General features: G+C 38.5%; 1 protein-coding gene across 3 annotated transcripts in view; it reads right to left on the reverse strand.

Annotated features, from left to right (window-relative positions):
• LOC127850248 (monocarboxylate transporter 13-like) overlaps positions 1–17,953 on the reverse strand; it is a 37,307-nt gene that overhangs the window by 12,432 nt on the left and 6,922 nt on the right. For all 3 annotated transcript variants that reach the window (XM_052383127.1, XM_052383128.1, XM_052383125.1), the window contains exons 2-4: positions 17,068–17,364; positions 7,242–7,433; positions 884–1,025 (exon numbers count right to left, since the gene is read on the reverse strand). In XM_052383127.1, the coding sequence (XP_052239087.1) occupies positions 884–1,025; positions 7,242–7,433; positions 17,068–17,299 (566 nt within the window). In that variant the 5' untranslated portion in view covers positions 17,300–17,364. The remainder of the gene's footprint in view (positions 1–883; positions 1,026–7,241; positions 7,434–17,067; positions 17,365–17,953) is intronic.

The following is a 17,953-nucleotide window of genomic DNA, read 5'->3' on the forward strand; positions in this document are numbered from 1 at the left end:
ATTAGCCTGTGCGCACTGCACAAGCAAATCTGGGATGACCCTTAACAAACTTGCATTAAGCCCGGTTTTCCCAGAGCGAGGCTAATTTACATGTTCGACATGCGTACTGGGAACAACTTCTTTAAAGCTCCATTCACATTTATATTTTTATCTGTGTGCAAAAAAACATAAACCGTATAGTATGATCATGTATTAGAGGACGATTGTAGTGATAATTTTATTGATGATTGTAAATATGATTGTAGTGCTGATTGTAGTGACGGTTTTAGGGCTGATTGTACTGATGTTTTTAGCTACGATTGTATTGATGACGGTATTGATGATTTCTGTGATGATTGTAGTGTTTATTAAGTGATGAGTGTAGGTATGATTGTAGTGATGATTGTTTAGATTATTTCAGCGATTATTAGAGTGAGAGTTGTAGTGATTATTGTAGTGATAAGTGTAGTGATGTTTGTAGTGATGATTGTATTGATGATTATATTGATGATTTAAATGAGGATTATATTGGCAATTGTATTGAATGCTGTATTGATGATTGAAGTGATGATCGTTATGATTAATGTATTGAAGATTTTATTTATTATTGTAGTCATGATTGTATTGATTGTGATGTTGAGTGTATTGATGATTGTAGTGATGGTTGTAGTGGTGTACGTTATGATTAGTGCAAAGATGCTTATGCTGATAATTTAAATATTGACAATTATAATAAAAATCGCGACGACGACGATATTATTGCTATTTTTAAAATGTATCTAAATATACTCATGTTCCCACAGTAACCCAAAATAATGTTTCCCATGATCAGGGGGGGGGGGTGCTAACACAATCAACATTTGTATTAAGGCAAACAAATAATGCACAATAACATATATCATACGCCATCAGCTCGTCTAGAATGAACGCTATCAGCGCCGCTCCCGCTCCAGTTCCGGACACCAGTATCATCTCAGCCAGCTCCCGGCGCGACCGGAAGTACCGCCCAACCATGATGTTAGCAGTGGTTACCGTGAGACCGGATCCTGAGAAATACATGCAGCACAACATATATGTACAACAGCATTTCTCCTTGCATGTGCGCGTGATTGTTGGTTTAATATTCTCAGAGCAAGTGGTACAAACTGTTGGACACTTTAAATTGTAGTACAGGGAACTTCACAATATTATTTAAACGTGCTGTGGCAGGAATACTGTTGAAACAATGCATGTGATTGTCTATGTTCATGAAATAAAAACTTAACTAAAACCGGACTTCAATTCATCTAAATGTATGTGACTAAACTAAAACCTGACTACACCCCATCTAAATGTATGAGACATGATGTTAAGCCATAATGTATTTTAAATAGATCAACCTCGAGACTAACCTAATTACATGGGATCAAGCAAAATGTCACCGTATCCTAAACGAAACAATCCTTTCTAAAAGGCAGTTTGCCATAGACAAAATAGCAGTCCACAAATTGAGTTTTATCAAGTTAGTTGAAAGGAAGACGAACAGACGATCTGAAAGGCAAACTGAAATAACGAACATCTGCCATATATTGCGCTCTATCCCATACCGAGTTTCTTCAACTTAGGTCTAATACTTTTTTAGCTTTCCCACGATTCGGATTTGTGGGACGGACAGACGGACAGGCGATCGAACATAAAAAAACTGCAATAGCTCACATAGTATTTTGCATATGGCTTAAGCACTTTTTGAGTTATCAAAGGATCCAGATTTTTCCGACATACAGAAACACATACGGACGTACAGACGGAATGACAAAACACACTCTAACATAACCTTATTATTCCATATCACTTTCGATCCACATAGTAATTTTCTTGAACATAATAACTTTAGTACTTTTGAGCTATAGTAGGATTCAGATATTTTGGACAACGTGCGGACGGACAGAAAAACAAAACTGCAATAACTAGCATATTCCTCATATGGCACTGCATACACGCACCAAGTTTCATTAACTTGATTTACTGTTTGACTAATCGTATCATCTAGATTTTCTAATATGAATAATTCATGCAACCACTCTATCTGTTATCATAGCAGCCACATTTTTGCTGGCAAATAACAATGAAAAAACGGTCATCTTCTCCATACGAATCACAACTTGCGTTCTAACGGTCATCTTTTCCATACGATTCTCTACACACGTTCTAACGGTCATCTTCTCCTTACGACTCTTAACCCGCGTTCTAACGGTCATCTTTTCCATACGATTCTCTACACACGTTCTAACGGTCATTTTCTCCATACGACTCTTTACACGCGTTCTAACGGTCATCTTCTCCATACCACTCTCTACACACGTTCCAACGGTCATCTCCTCCATACGACTCTCTACACAGGTTTTAACGGTCATCTTCTCCATACGACCTTCTACACACGTTCTAACGGCCATCGGTTCCCTACGACTCTATACACACGTTCCTACGGTCATCTTCTCCATACGACTCTCTACCCACGTTCTAACGGTCATCTTCTCAATACAACCTTCTAGCCACGTTCTAACGATCATCTTCTCCACACGACTCTCTACACACGTTCTAACGATCATCTCTCCCTACGACTCTCTACACACCTTCTAACGATCATCTTCTGCATACGACTCTCTACACACGTTCTAACGGTCATCTTCTGCATACGACTCTCTGCCCGCGTTCTAACGGTCATCTTCTAAATACGACTCTTTACCTACGTTTTAACGGTCATCTTCTCTATATGACTCTTTACCCGCGTTCTAACGGTTATCTTCTACATACGACTCTTTACCCACGTTCTAATGGTCATCTTCTCTATATGACTCTCTACCCGCGTTCTAACGGTTATCTTCTCCATACGACTCTTTACACACGTCCTAATTATCATCTTCTCCATACGACTCTCTACACACCTTCTAACGATCATTTTCTGCATAAGACTCTCTACACACGTTCTTACGGTTATCTTCTCCATACGAATCTCTACCCGCGCTCTAACGATCATCTTCCCGATACGACTCTTTACACGCGTTCTAACGGTCATCCTCTCCCTACGACTCTCTACTCACGTTCTAACGGTCATCTTCTCCATACGACTCTTTACACTCATCTTCTACATACGACTCTTTACACATGTTCTAACGGTCATCATCTCTACACGACTCTCTGCACACGTTCTAACGGTCATCTTCTCCATACGACTCTTTACCCACGTTCTAACGGTCATCTTCTCTATACGACTCTCTACCCGCGTTCTATCGGTTATCTTCTCCAAACGACTCTTTACACACGTCCTAACGATCATCTTCTCCATACGACTCTCTACACACGTTTTAAGGGCCATCATCTCCATACGACTCTTTACACACGTTCTAACGATCATCTTCTCCATACGACTCTCTACACACGTTCTAACGACCATCTTCTCCATACGACTTTCTACACACGTTCTAACGGTCATCTTCTCCAAACGAATCGCTACCCGTGTTCTAACGGTAATCTTCTCCATACGACCTTCTACCGAGGTTCTGGGTCATCTTCCCCATACCTGTCTCTACACACGTTCGAACGGTCTTCTTCTTCATACGACTCTTTACCCGCGTTCTAACGGTCATCTTCTCCGTACGTCTCTCTACACACGTTCTAAAGGTAATCTTCTCCATACGACTCTCTTCACACGTTCAAACAGTCATCATCTCCATACGACTCTATACACACGTTATAACGGTCATCTTCTCCCTATGACTCTATACACGCGTTCTAACGGTCATCCTCTCCCTACGACTCTCTATACACGCTCTAACGGTCATCTTCTCCCTACGACTCTCTACACACGTTTTAACAGTCATCTTCTCCATACGACTCTTTACACACGTTTTAACGGTCATCTTCTCCATACGACTCTTTTCACACGTTCTAACGGCCATCTTCTCCCTACGACTCTCTACCCACGTTCTAACGGTCATGTTCTCCTTACAACACTCTTCCCACGTTCTTACGGTGATCTTCTCCTTATAACTCTGTACACGATTTCTAACAGTCATCTCCATACGACTCTTCAAACACGTTCTAACGGTCATCTTCTTCATACGACTCTCTACACACGTTCTAACGGTCATCTTCTCCCTACGACTCTCTACACAAGTTCTAACGGTCATCTTCTCCATACGACTCTCTACACACGTTCTAACGGTCATCTTCTCCATACGACTCTCTACACACGTTCTAACGGTCATCTTCTCCCTACGACTCTCTACACAAGTTCTAACAGTCATCTTCTCCATACGACTCTTTAAACACATTTTAACGATCATCTTCTTCATACGACTCTCTACCCGCGTTCTAACGGTCATCTTCTCCATACGACTCTCTACACACGTTCTAACGGTCATGTTCTCCTGACAACACTCTTCCCACGTTCTAACGGTCATCCTCTCCTTATAACTCTCTACACACGTTCTAACGGTCATCTCCATACGACTCTCTACACACGTTCTAACGGTCATCTACTCCATTCGACTCTCTACCCGCGTTCTAATGATCATCTTCTCCATACGACTCTGTACCCGCGTTCTAAAGGCCATCTTCTCCATACGACTTTTTACACGCGTTCTGACGGTCATCTTCTCCATACGACTCTCTACACACGTTCTAGCGGTCTCTCTCCCCACGTTCTAACGGTCATCTTCTCCATACGACTCTCTTCACATTTTCTAACGGTCATCTTCTCCATACGATTCTTTACCCACGTTCAAACGGTCATCTTCTCCATACGAATCTCTACACACGTTCTAAAGATCATCTTCTCCATACGACTCTCTACCCGCGTTCTAACGGCCATCTTCTCCATACGACTCTCTACCCGCGTTCTAACGGTCATCTTCTCCATACGACTCTCTACCCGCGTTCTAACGATCATCTTCTCCATACGAATCTCTAACCGCGTTCTAACGGCCATCTTCTCCATACGACTCTTAATACGCGTTCTAACGGTCATCTTCTCCATACGACTCTCTACACACGTTCTAACGGTCATCTTCTCCATACGACTCTCTCCCCACGTTTTAACGGTATCTTCTCCATACCACTCTCTACCAACGTTCTAACGGTCATCTTCTTAATACCACTCTCGACACACGTTCTAACGGTCATCTTCTCCATACGACTCTTTACCCGCGTTCTAACGGTCATCTTCTCCATACGACTCTCTACACACGTTCTAACGGCCATCTTCTCCCTACGACTCTCTACACACGTTCTAGCGATCATCTTCTCCATACGACTCACTACCCGCGTTCTAACGGTCATCTTTTCCATACGACTCTCTACTCGCGTTCTAACGATCATCTTCTCCATACGACTCTCTACCTGCGTTCTTACGGTCATCTCCTCCATACGACTCTCTACACACGTTTTAACGATCATCTTCTCCATACGACTCTCTACACACGTTCTAGCGGTCTCTCTCCCCACGTTATAACGGTCATCTTCTCCATACGACTCTCTACACATTTTCTTACGGTCATTATCTCCATACGACTCTCTACATACTTTCTAATGGTCATCTTCTCCATACCAATCTCTACAAACGTTCTAACAATCATCTTCTCCATAAGACTCTCTACCCGCGTTCTAAGGGCTATCTTCTCCATACGACTCTCTACCCGCGTACTAACGGTCATCTTATCCATACGACCCTCTACCCGCGTTCTAACGATCATCTTCTCCATACGACTCTCTACCTGCGTTCTAACGGCTATCTTCTCCATACGACTCTTTACACGCGTTCTAACGGTCATCTTCTCCATACGACTCTCACCACACGTTCTAGCGGTCTCTCTCCCCACGTTCTAACGGTCATCTTCTCCATACCACTCTCTACACACGTTCTAACAGTCATCTTCTCCATACGACTCTCTACACACGTTCTTATGGTCATCTTCTCCATAGGACTCTCTACCCGCGTTCTAACGGTTATCTTTTCCATACGACTCTCTAGACACGTTCTAACGGTCAGCTTCTCCATACGACTCTCTACCCGCGTTCTAACAGTCATCTTCTCCATACGACTCTCTACACACGTTCTAACGGTTATCTTCTCCATACCACTCTCTACACACGTTCTAACGATCATCTTCTCAATACCACTCTCTACAAACGTTCTAACAGTCATCTTCTCCATACGACTCTCTACACACGTTATAACGATCATCTTCTCAATGCGACTCTTTACCCGCGTTCTAACGGTCATCTTCTCCATACGACTCTCTACACACGTTCTAACGGTCATCTTCTCCATACGACTCTCTACCCACGTTCTAACGGTCATCTTCTCCATACTACTTTATACACACGTTCTTACGGTCATCTTCTCCATACGACTCTCTCCCCACGTTCTAAAGGTCATCTTCTCCATACGACTCTCTACACACGTTCTTACGGTCATCTTCTCCATACGACTCTTTACACACGTTCTAACGATCATCCTCTTCATACGACTCTCTACAGAGCTTCAAACGGTCATCCTCACCATACGACTCTCTACACACGTTCTAACGATCACCTTCTCCATACGACTCTCTACACACGTTCTAATGGTCATCCTCTCCATACGACTCTCCAGACACGTTCTAACGGTAATCTTCTTCATACGACTCTCTACACACGTTCTAACGGTCATCTTCTCCATACGACTCTTTACACACGTTCTAACGGTCATCTTCTCCATACGACTCTCTACACACGTTTTAATGGCCATCATCCTAGATTGAGTACTTTTGAGTCATTGGAGAATCCTGTTTTGAAAAATTTAATTAACGTGCGTACGCCCCAGATTGTTTTCTATCTATATTCAGAGTTTCATTAACAGTACTTTCTGAGCTATCCCAGGTTGCAGATTCGGACGGACACTCTAATACGCAAACGAACCGAGGTATATAACCTTTAGGCCCCTACGGTAACACGGGAAGGAGACTTACTATATTACATAACTTGTTATTATTTTAACGATGAAAACCAAATTATTTTATAAACAACTCAAAATAAATATCTTCATGCGAATACTGACACAAAAATTACACTCGTAGGGTGTTCGAGAATTCGAACTACCACGATGTTCTCATATATCCGTTTATTAATCAGACCCCATAATTGAGAGACTAACAAACTTATGATTATAATTATTATTATAATTGTTTAAACAAAGCATACCATAAAAGCGGTGTACCCTAACAGCTAACGTGCCAACTCACCAATAGAGAGTACAAGGCAAAAGCTGATGAACAGATGGTCGACCTGCTCCGAGAACGACATGAACAGGCTGCCCAGGGACACGACGAGGCCACCTATCACCGCGTACAGTCGGGGGGACTTCCGGCGACAGATCGTGGTGATCACCGGCGACAACAGCAGAGTGACACTCACGCCAATGCTTCCCATCCACACTGTAAACATACATATGTCTCGCTCAAGGAAAATTGGATTAAATGCATGTGCATACAATCTTGTCCCTGACAAGCCTGTGCACTTCGCACAGGCCACTCAAGGACGTAGCTTTCCGCTTTTATGCATTTTTTTCGCTACAAAAAAGCCTCTTCTTTGCGAAAATTCTGTTAAAGCGAAAAGTGTCGTCCGTGATTGCAAGGACTGCACAGGCTAATGTGTGACGACACTTTATGCACATGCATTAAGACCCCTTTTCCTAGAGTGAGGTTCAAATCAACTACGCTTAGATGAAAGTTTCAATATTAATTAAATCTTAATTGCAATTTAAACAAAACCCACACTGTAATGAAGTAGTATTTTTCTCATGAAGATTTGCTTTATTTCAGATTCATATGTTAAGCAACTGCAATGATATGAGTCGCGTTCTGAGAAAACTGGGTATAATGCATGTGCGTAAAGTGTCGTCCCAGATTAGCCTGTTCAATCCGCACAGGCTAATCAGGGACGACATTTTCCGCCTAAATTGGATTTTTGCTAAGAAGATACCTCATTTTAACGAAAAATGTCATAACAGTGGAAAGTGTCGTCCCTGCAGTCCGCACAGGCTAATCTTGGTCGACACTTTACGCACATGTTTTATGCCAAGTTTTCCCAGAACACGACTCATATTAACGCATATAATAATGCACTTAACAAATGGTACATGCATTCTTTGGAACTGCCTGAAGCGAATGCACACAATAACGGATCTGAACGTTGGCTCTTTTTCTTTCTTAACTCAGTTTCAACGGGGTTTGATAAAGTACACTAGATCAATTAATTTTAAAATCCCCATTCCCTCTTATTTTCCCCTAAATTTAGTTCATTGGTAAATATTTCAACTACCATATGAGGGTTTCCTGCAAAGTTAAAGACTTCCGAAGCTATGTAAAAGAAAAGCAGTTACAGAGATTTCGATGTAAGTAGAAAAAGTACTGTTATTTTTTTGTTTCATTCGATCGTTTAGAGGCGTTTACATCTATGTCTACGTCTCTAGTAAAATAAAACGCTCATTATGGTATCTCTTTGATATAAGTGTTTAATTAAAACAATCGGAATAGTTTGATTTCAATGTAAACACGATATAATTGGCACGTGCTCAAAGAAAGCGGGTCTGCATACATATGCATAAAGTGTCGTCCAAGATAAGCCTGTGCAATGCCCACAGACTTATGGAAGACGTCCCCGCCTAAACTGGATTTTAGGTAGTAAGATACTTCCTCTAAACCAAAAACATTACATTCAGGACTGCACAGGCTAATCTGAAACGACACCTGGCGCACTTGCATTTAGCCCCGTTTTCTCAGGGCAAGTGAATGCTGCTGAATGCTATGTTTTGTTTTACATGTTAACCCTTTCAGTGCTGAAACCGAATTTGAAGGCCTTTGCAAACAGTTTGGATCCAGATGAGACGCCACAAAACGTGGCGTCTCATCTGGATCCAAACTGTTTGCTATTCTGATAGTATGCTTTGAAAAAAATGAAGAAAATGCTTATTTTACAAATTCAGCAGACGACATTTAAGCAGACGACAATTTTCCCAGCATGCAAAGGGTTAAAAAGACGCTCAAGCGCATGTTTGATTGATTGCACAAAACAGTATATGAATGCTTTCAAACACATACTCTTAATACATCTGAAAACAGAACTGTTATGACAGTTCAACAAATTTTAACACTTTTTAACACTCAGACCAGCAATTTCGTATTACTTTCGCAGATAGGTAAACATGCCAACACGTTTTTTTGTGTGGCAAAGTGAATCTAACGAGGATTTGCTGGCGCATGTTACGATGGAATGTACGGCAAATGCAATATGTGAGCTCTCGTTTCTGCACTGAAACAGTTCAAATAAACATCGTTTCACGTATACGTGGGAATACAGAGAGTGGGAAATAACATACGAGAATAAAATGTCAGAATGTATTGAAGAATGAGATTTCAGACCAACCACTTTTCATGTCGTCATTAGTCATACACTGGAATACAATTGTTGTTTTTTCCGTCTGCTGAAGACTGTGATATCATATAAAACGATGTTTCGTGTCAACATGGGCAACTTAAAAGCGGAGAACTCTCGAACTTGACAGAAAGACAAGCAACCTACTCAATCTTTCCCTCTTTGTTATTTCAGGTTGTCGTGTAGGGCTGTTTTTATCGAGACCGCGTTTATAAAGTCAAACTATTGAATATAAACATCTGCGCAGAGATTTGACTGGTTCCGAGCACAGCTCATATAAAATCCCACTCTTGTCAGCAGATTGATTGCATAATTTATCTTACGGATTATATCGGAGATAGTCGATGTATCGATGTATCACGGTTGATCAGATCTCTATCGTCAAACCAAACAATTATATAATGTTTAATCAGGCATTTTTAATCATTGTTTGAATTCTTTTTTATGCTTATGGTACTTGTATTTATTCCTTTGATTTTTTATAAAGATCTGATACGTTTTAAGTAATATATTTACTATATTATATTACAATATAGCACATGCTATTCCTGTTGTGTTCATTTATCTATTTATATCACGACACTGAGATTCCGGTGCAAATGTACCCTTCATGGATACTATTAAAGTAACGAAGTTATTATATTAATTTAAGAGCAGATAACATAAAACAGTTTCTCGTTCAACATTTAAAGCTTCATGTTTCTGAGCATTCAGAATGGAACCAAACAAGCACACCACACTTTACCATTAGCCGTGTCTCGAAAATCAGATCACACCTCAACGCCTTTAGGAACAGTGTGCCTTCATAACCAACATTCCCTCGTTGCAAAAAAAACCATGCCTATGTCAACCAACTCTGTTCTCAACTAATCTAGATATTCGACACGACATAAATCATAACTTTGCCAGACACGAACTGATTTAACAATTATACTCAGACCTGTGCGGTTTCTTATGCAAACGTTTTCTTATGCTATTAATAAACATGTAGGCTGTCTTATAAGATTTACATAAAATGCAGGCATAGATGACTTTCAGTATTGCCGATAATTATGTTCCATTAAAACCATACTAATCGTTAACGACTAAACATTATATACAATAAGTCGATGAAAAGTTTTGCTTTGATTTTTGACATTTCAAAGCAATATTTTAAGAAAACAGAGACCCAGTGAACGATTTATTTTATTCAGAAATATTGTAGAAATGTATGTTTATTTAATCTTTAATTATTGTTAATATGCTTATTATAGTTATTTCTTTAACCCATTTATGCCTTGTGGACTCTCCTATCCCTCTAAATTGGACCAATTTTTTTCCCAAAATTAGGGATGTCTGGTATATTTATTTCTATATTTAGGATATTTCTTACAGAAATTCCTTTAAGTATAAAGCGCAGACCGAGATGAGACGCCGCATCATGCGGCGTCTCATCTGGGTCTACGCTGTTTGCCAAGGCCTTTTTTCTAGACGCTAGACATAAATGGGTTAAAAGCAGCAGCAGCAGTCAGCCAAGAACTTTTCAGTTACGTCAACATTTCAGCCGTTACCCGTACAAAAACACACGATAAGGAAAAAAGGACTTAAAGCATGTACGTTAAAATCGTCCGAGAAAACCCTATCCTTTCCGCACAGACTTAATTTCCACGACACTTTCCGCCTTGACTGGACTTTTGTTTAGAAGGGGCCTCCTTTAAACGAACTTGTACAGACGCGGAAAGACTTATCAGGGACGATACTGTACATACATGAAGTAAGCCCCGCATGTTCGAACTATAACATACTTAAGAAAAACTGTTTTCTTCCCCTGGTAAATTAACCTAAAGGTAGCATAAATTCTGCTATTCTGGATACACATAGCAAATGCAAAGCACTTTGTACGAACATCCAAATATATTAAACGAAAACAAATCAAGGTATTTAAATTGTGTAAGTTTATATTTTGCAAATCTACGCGTTTCATCTCTTAAAAGCATTTGAACTACGCGTCTGCCGTGCTATAACGTCATTAGATATTCAATCACACAGCGTGTTGCACCACGGATATATGATTATTATAATGGTTACCCATTAGTTTTGCATTTGCTATCAAAAGTCTTGATATTATATGTTGACTTTTATAAATATAGACTTCTAACTTATGCTCTTTATTTTCAAACGTGATTCAGATCACATCTATAGGGCGGATATCTGCCAACATTATGAATCAAAAATGCGTTATGTATATAAACGTGATTGTATACTACAGTAAACAATGTAGCAATGCTTATCCATGAGGGTGTTACTACAGTATACTGTCTAAACATTCAAAGGATCATTAACTTCATATGATATACAGGTAGTGTTCCTATCGGTTAAAATGTGTTAACGTAAATCCACACTTATTCGTAATGCATAACGTAATCGTGGCTGGTTTAAAACTCACATTCTTGTCCATTGGTGCTAATAAACAATATCAGTTAACGGTTAACTGTATTGTGCCGTTTGCACATTTTTTTCTGCCATACCTTGCTTAAATTTACCTTTACATATATTCGCTAAAATTGAATGAAATAACGAATATAATTAAACGTATGAAAGCTTACTTTAATAGGAACACAATTGACGCTTAACCCATTTATGCCTAGCGTCTAGAAAAAAGGGCCTTGGCAAACAGCGTAGACCCAGATGAGACGCCGCATGATGCGGCGTCTCATCATGGTCTAAGCTGTTTGCTTAAAGGAAATTTCTGTAAGAAATATTTTAAATATAGAAATTAATACACTAGACATCCCTAAGTTTGGAAATAAGTTGATCCAATTTAGAAGGATGGGAGAGTCCACTAGGCATAAATTGGTAAAACTTTATAAGCAGCATGCATGCTACATGCTAGCTCACTTATAAATAGCCCTGTTATTGCTCAGTGTCTTAAAATACCCAGCAATTGCAACATAATCATGGTTCGTGCACTTGCAATCCATGCTCGATGCGCACTTAAGAGTTGTTTCGTGATAGCAGCGTGATAGAAGCGACGCAGCTGCACTTGCAAGCAATTAAATGATGACGCATTTAGCGACATTTATTGAAAATTGTGGTATACTTGGCATATTTCGCAAGATAATTCAAGTCATTCGATCACCCTTTAGGCATGTATAGGAATAACTTCAGCCTGTCATCTGCGACTTTTTTATTATATAAAGATTACTTGTGAATTGCAAAAACCTTTTCAATGTTAGGAATTATACTAGCAGCATATCTTTCCTGATAATATAAACATGGTGCGTAAACTTAAAGTTTTCAAATGGCAATATATTCCAAAACAAAATAAACAACATTAACGCACGCGGATGGTCAAACTGGAGGTTCGGTCATCATACATGTTCATCATATACTGGTGAATACTTAATCACACATAAGTCATGAACACATTACATGTATAAGGGACGTCTAAAATTCTTATAAAGTACGCACGAAAATGTTCTATTACAGCTAATCTTCGAAAAAAAACTTCAAAACCTTTACGTCAATTGCTGAACATTAGATCGGACGATAGAAGCCACTAAATCCTTTAGGAATCGGATCAAATGCAATTCTGCACTAATGTTGTTAATGCATATTATGCATGACGCAGATTGCAGCATTTGTCTGACGCAAATCCATGTGCACTGGTCACTGATAGCATTTAAAAATAGGCAACGTTATTATAAGCAACGTAATGTCAAGATATTTTTATAGCGTGTTTTAAGGGCTTGCTTTAATAATTACATATTATGCAATTAAATGAATTGAATAAGATGTTTTTCGAAAACAAAGACAGGTGAATTCGTGTTTTTAGCTTACTTAAAATCAAAAATGAACTGTCGACCTTATAAAAGGAAAGTATAATTAATACCATGTTTTCAGTGATGGTATACTAAGTATTAGCATATAAACTTTATTACAAGGGGACAATAAACACTTCTAGATGATTTATTAACATTGTAAACTGTACATTGTAAAATTTTTTGAAATAAACATGTGTGTGATCACTTAAGTAAAGCACAAACACAATATCCACCGTCAGGTTTTGTGATGAGTTATTGTTATTTGCGATAGTAATCGTAAATTATCTTTTGCGCAATTTCGCAGTGTATTTGTTTAGTGAAATGCAAAATATTTTAGTTGCTAGGTGAGTTAATATTCGTTAATTCTGTATATGTATTTTTACAAAGACGTTTCATTGATATTTTGCTAACGTCGTTTGAATTATGAACATTAAAAATGTGTATACGTCGTATGTTGTCTAAACTTTGCGTATTTTGAAAATATTCATTGAAAACAAAACACATTTAGTGAAAAGTTGTCTTCGCATTCTTGTTATGTGAATAACTATATTAATTATTACACTTTACTTGAGGCTGTTATAGGTTATTAGACAAATTTGAGTAATGATATCATTGCTGTATTGCGCTATTCAGTGCATTATTTTTTAGTGATATACATTCTTTATTGGGAAAGCTGTGTACAACAAAGAACCAGTTAAAACATTTGATATTATAAACTAGATGCTAGATAATCATACCATAACACTGAGTGCAACCATGTAAAATAATATCAGAGATAATGAATACAATTATTTAAACTTGAAAAATTCGTGAGTTTGAATAATCTTTAAATAAGATTGTCAGTATAAAAATAAAATCAGATCATCACCAAATGGCCATGGCGGTGGTGCGAGGAAAGCTATAACTTGAAGCGGAGGGATGTTGCGTCTTGCAATGTGGGCTTTTTAGGAGCATTGAAGTTTTTGTGAATCAACGATGTCTATAATATATAGATTAAAGCTGTATCTGCACTGTGGATACTTTTGATTGCTGGAATACAAATAATTGTATTTAAATTCAGTCTTATTTGCCATTGTTAATCTTTGCTATACCTCCATAACGACGCCATATTTATTATGTTCACAGACCTGCGGAACATTTGACTCAGGAAAGAGACAAGTAATGTAATCAACAGACCATAATATTGTTTCCAGTGCTAATAAAAATACTAATCTAATTAATGCACAAACGGACTTCAAAGTTCTTTGAAGTTTTTTATATTTATATTAATAAGATTTTGTAACACCTGCATTGCTTCCATCGTTAATCATGGAAAACGGACACCGGCTAACATTGCAATGATTTGTAAATTGGAATGACGCGTGTGTTCTGCGTAAAGGAAGTTTAATTAACGATCAACTACTTTCGTAAGCATCATTTATATGCAGTGAGGCATCAGAAGTTAACAAAATTGTGTGTTTTTTTTCCACTAATGTTAATAACCTTGCATGATTATTGAAATAATATTAGCAATAAGCTTGTAAATTACATACACATCCTGTTAGATAATGAACATGTATTAATAATCATCACAAACAATTACTTCACCTTTGAAAACGTTCAGATCTATGTGAAAACATTAAATAAAAAACCTATAACGTTAATATTTCCTCGAAGTCAATACTATGCAGACACTTGAACCAACTACTATTTGAAGAAATGAAGATCACACGTAATTTACTTTTTAAATACCCAAAGGAATTTGCTAGTATATCGATTTATTCTAAAGCAGAATGGTTCATGATGAAAATGCACATATATCGTTTATATTATGGAAGAAGGATTTACAATATCTACGAACATAATTGTGTGCATATTTATCCAATACCTATAGCTATCTATCTACATGTATGATGGTAGATTATTGCAATGTAGCACGGTAAGTTTTAATATCACATTACTTAAAAAAAGACGTAGATCCAAGAATACATGTTAAACTGATTATATACATGTCAAATTAAGCAAAAGATTACCGATTTATGTGAGCAAAACCGTTGCGTTATATATTCATACTAAAAAGGCTTGCAATGCACATTAGGCATACATGTACGTCAAATTCAGCGTCCACATCTCGCTTATTTATACAGATATGAAATCTACTAAGTACTCACGATTATTATTCGGGAACCTGAATTTTCCGGCGCAAAATGAAATAATGCATGTTGCGGATCTGTTTTTGAAACTCTCTCACAGTAATAGCGATTAAAGGGGCCTTTTCACAGATTTTGGCATGTATTGAAGCTTGTCATTAAATGCTTTATACTGATAAATTAAAACATTGAACCTAAAAATATCCAGTAAAAAAACAACAAGAATACAATTTAAAAACGGAACAAAAAGTAACACGAAACTGGGCTCGAACCACTGACCCCTGGAGTCATGGAGTAAAAAGCCTTCCGCTTAGACCACTCGACCATCCGTGCTCATGTCATAAGCGGATGTATTTTTACTTATATAAGCAATCATCGTAGTTTCCCAAAATATAACGACAACAACAGAACTTTCCAAATTATTCAATCGTTTCGCGTTGCAATGCTTTATAATTGTCAGGTTTTCAAATCGTCAAAAGATGCATATAATGGATATTTTAGAGCATGGTAAATGTTCAGTATTACTATATCCTCACAAATATCATAGCCAAAAATGAAAATTTGCGAATCTGAAACATTTTTTTTTAATTTGTCAATTTACTTATACGTGAAAAGGCCTCTTTAATATCAATACTTCGACAGCTTCCGAAATGTTACGAGTATAATATATTAATGTGTCTTATTTCTATTATTAATCACTTTTCCAATTTGCTTTCATTAAAAGAAAAATAACATACACGAAACATGCGCAAAATAATTATATCAGGGTGTTCCCGTTTCTGGCCAAACCGTCTATTGATTGTTATTTCGTCCTGACCCCCCTCGCTGTAGTTTGCCTTTACTAACGTATTGATCAGACGACAGTGCGATGCAGACATAAACACCAATGACGTCGTGTGTGTCCTGAATTCGCCTAGTTATCAACAATACGATGTCGTGCCGTGAGAAATTGCGATGTTGTCTGAATTTATTTGAGTCGCGCTCTGAGAAAACTGGGCAAAATGCACGTGCGTAAAATGTCGTCCCAGATTAGCCTGTGCTGTCCGCACAGGCTAATCAGGGACGACACTTTCCACTTTTATGGTATTTTTCGTTTAAAGGAAGTCTCTTCTACACGATTATCCAGTAAAGGCGAAAAGTGGCGTCCCTGATTAGCCTGTTCGGACTGCACAGGCTAATCTGGGACGACACTTTACGCACATGCATTATGCCAAGTTTTCTCAGAACACGACTCATATATTATCCCATTTGTATTGTTCATTTAAGACACTGAAGAATGAATTCTAAAGTCTTACAGTTTGATTAGGGTTTGTTGAATAGGTTTTTACTAATTGTTCTGATCAAATTATTTAGAAAATGAATGACACATTTTATCACCGAAAATTGAATCAATACGTTTAATGTTAATCTATATACTCTGTTCTTATATATGTTTTTCAAGTAATCTAAATTTGTGAAACCAGTGCTCACTGCGACATTTTGTTTTGTAGAAAGAAGAATAAAGAATGAAAATACAATATCATAACTTTGAAGCACGTTGTAAGCACGTGGTGAGCAAAAGATTACCACGTTGTCTAGCAATCATGGCGATTTACTTTAAACGGAAGACGAACGCAAATCAAACGCCTGACCGCATCATTTTGCCTAAGCACTTTCTGCTCAAGTGAGCTAAAACAACAACAACAAACACAAGGCTCCCGTACCTGCGTCAATGACGTCGACCTGTTTCTTCGAGGAACCACCAGACAGTTTTACCAACAAAGTTCCATAAGCGTAATGTATCCCATGACACAAAATGTGCACCAGCGTTGCCCCGGCAACCACCGTCCATCCCCAACCCCCCTCGGGGAAGTGATCCCCAAAGTCGATCCGGGTCACTGGCTTTGCGTCTTGAATCATCGATTGGTCTTTACGGGATTGCATTTTCATTCTCATCGAGACGGCTCCTGCTGTGTAGGAGGGCGTTCACACACGAAGGGGAATCACATAATCACATAGACCTGCAATGATATGAGTCGTGTTCTGAGAAAACTGGGCATAACGCATGTGCGTACAGTGTCGTCCCAGATTAGCCTGTGCAGTTCGCACAGGCTTATCAGGGACGACACTTTCCGATTTTATAACATTTTTCGTTTAAATAAAGTATCTTCTTAGCAAAAATCCAATTGAGGCGGAAAAAGTCGTCCCTGATTAGCCTTTGCGGACTGCACAGGCTGATCTGGGTCGACACTTAACGCACATGCATTATGCCCAGATTTCTCAGAACAAGGCCAATATGGTTGATGCTTATGAGACTCGTTTTACAAAATAATGGACTAAATGCATGTGCGTAAAGTGTCGTCCCTATGCTATATACATATATGTTTTCTTATAAATTAAAGTTTTCTAAGAAATGATTATGAATTGATAATACTTATTTTGCTGGGTGATATAACTATGCGGTATGTTTCTGAGTGTTTAAAAGACTGTGATCCGAACAGATTCAGCATGATCCAGAAATGTTTAGCATATGAGCCTGTTTATAAGAAATTTGAGCAGCACGCAAAAGCTGTTATGGGACGACACTCTCCGCTGTTATGGACTGTTTCG

This window comes from Dreissena polymorpha, chromosome 11, assembly GCF_020536995.1.
Source record: "Dreissena polymorpha isolate Duluth1 chromosome 11, UMN_Dpol_1.0, whole genome shotgun sequence".
NCBI classification, from domain to species: domain Eukaryota; kingdom Metazoa; phylum Mollusca; class Bivalvia; order Myida; family Dreissenidae; genus Dreissena; species Dreissena polymorpha.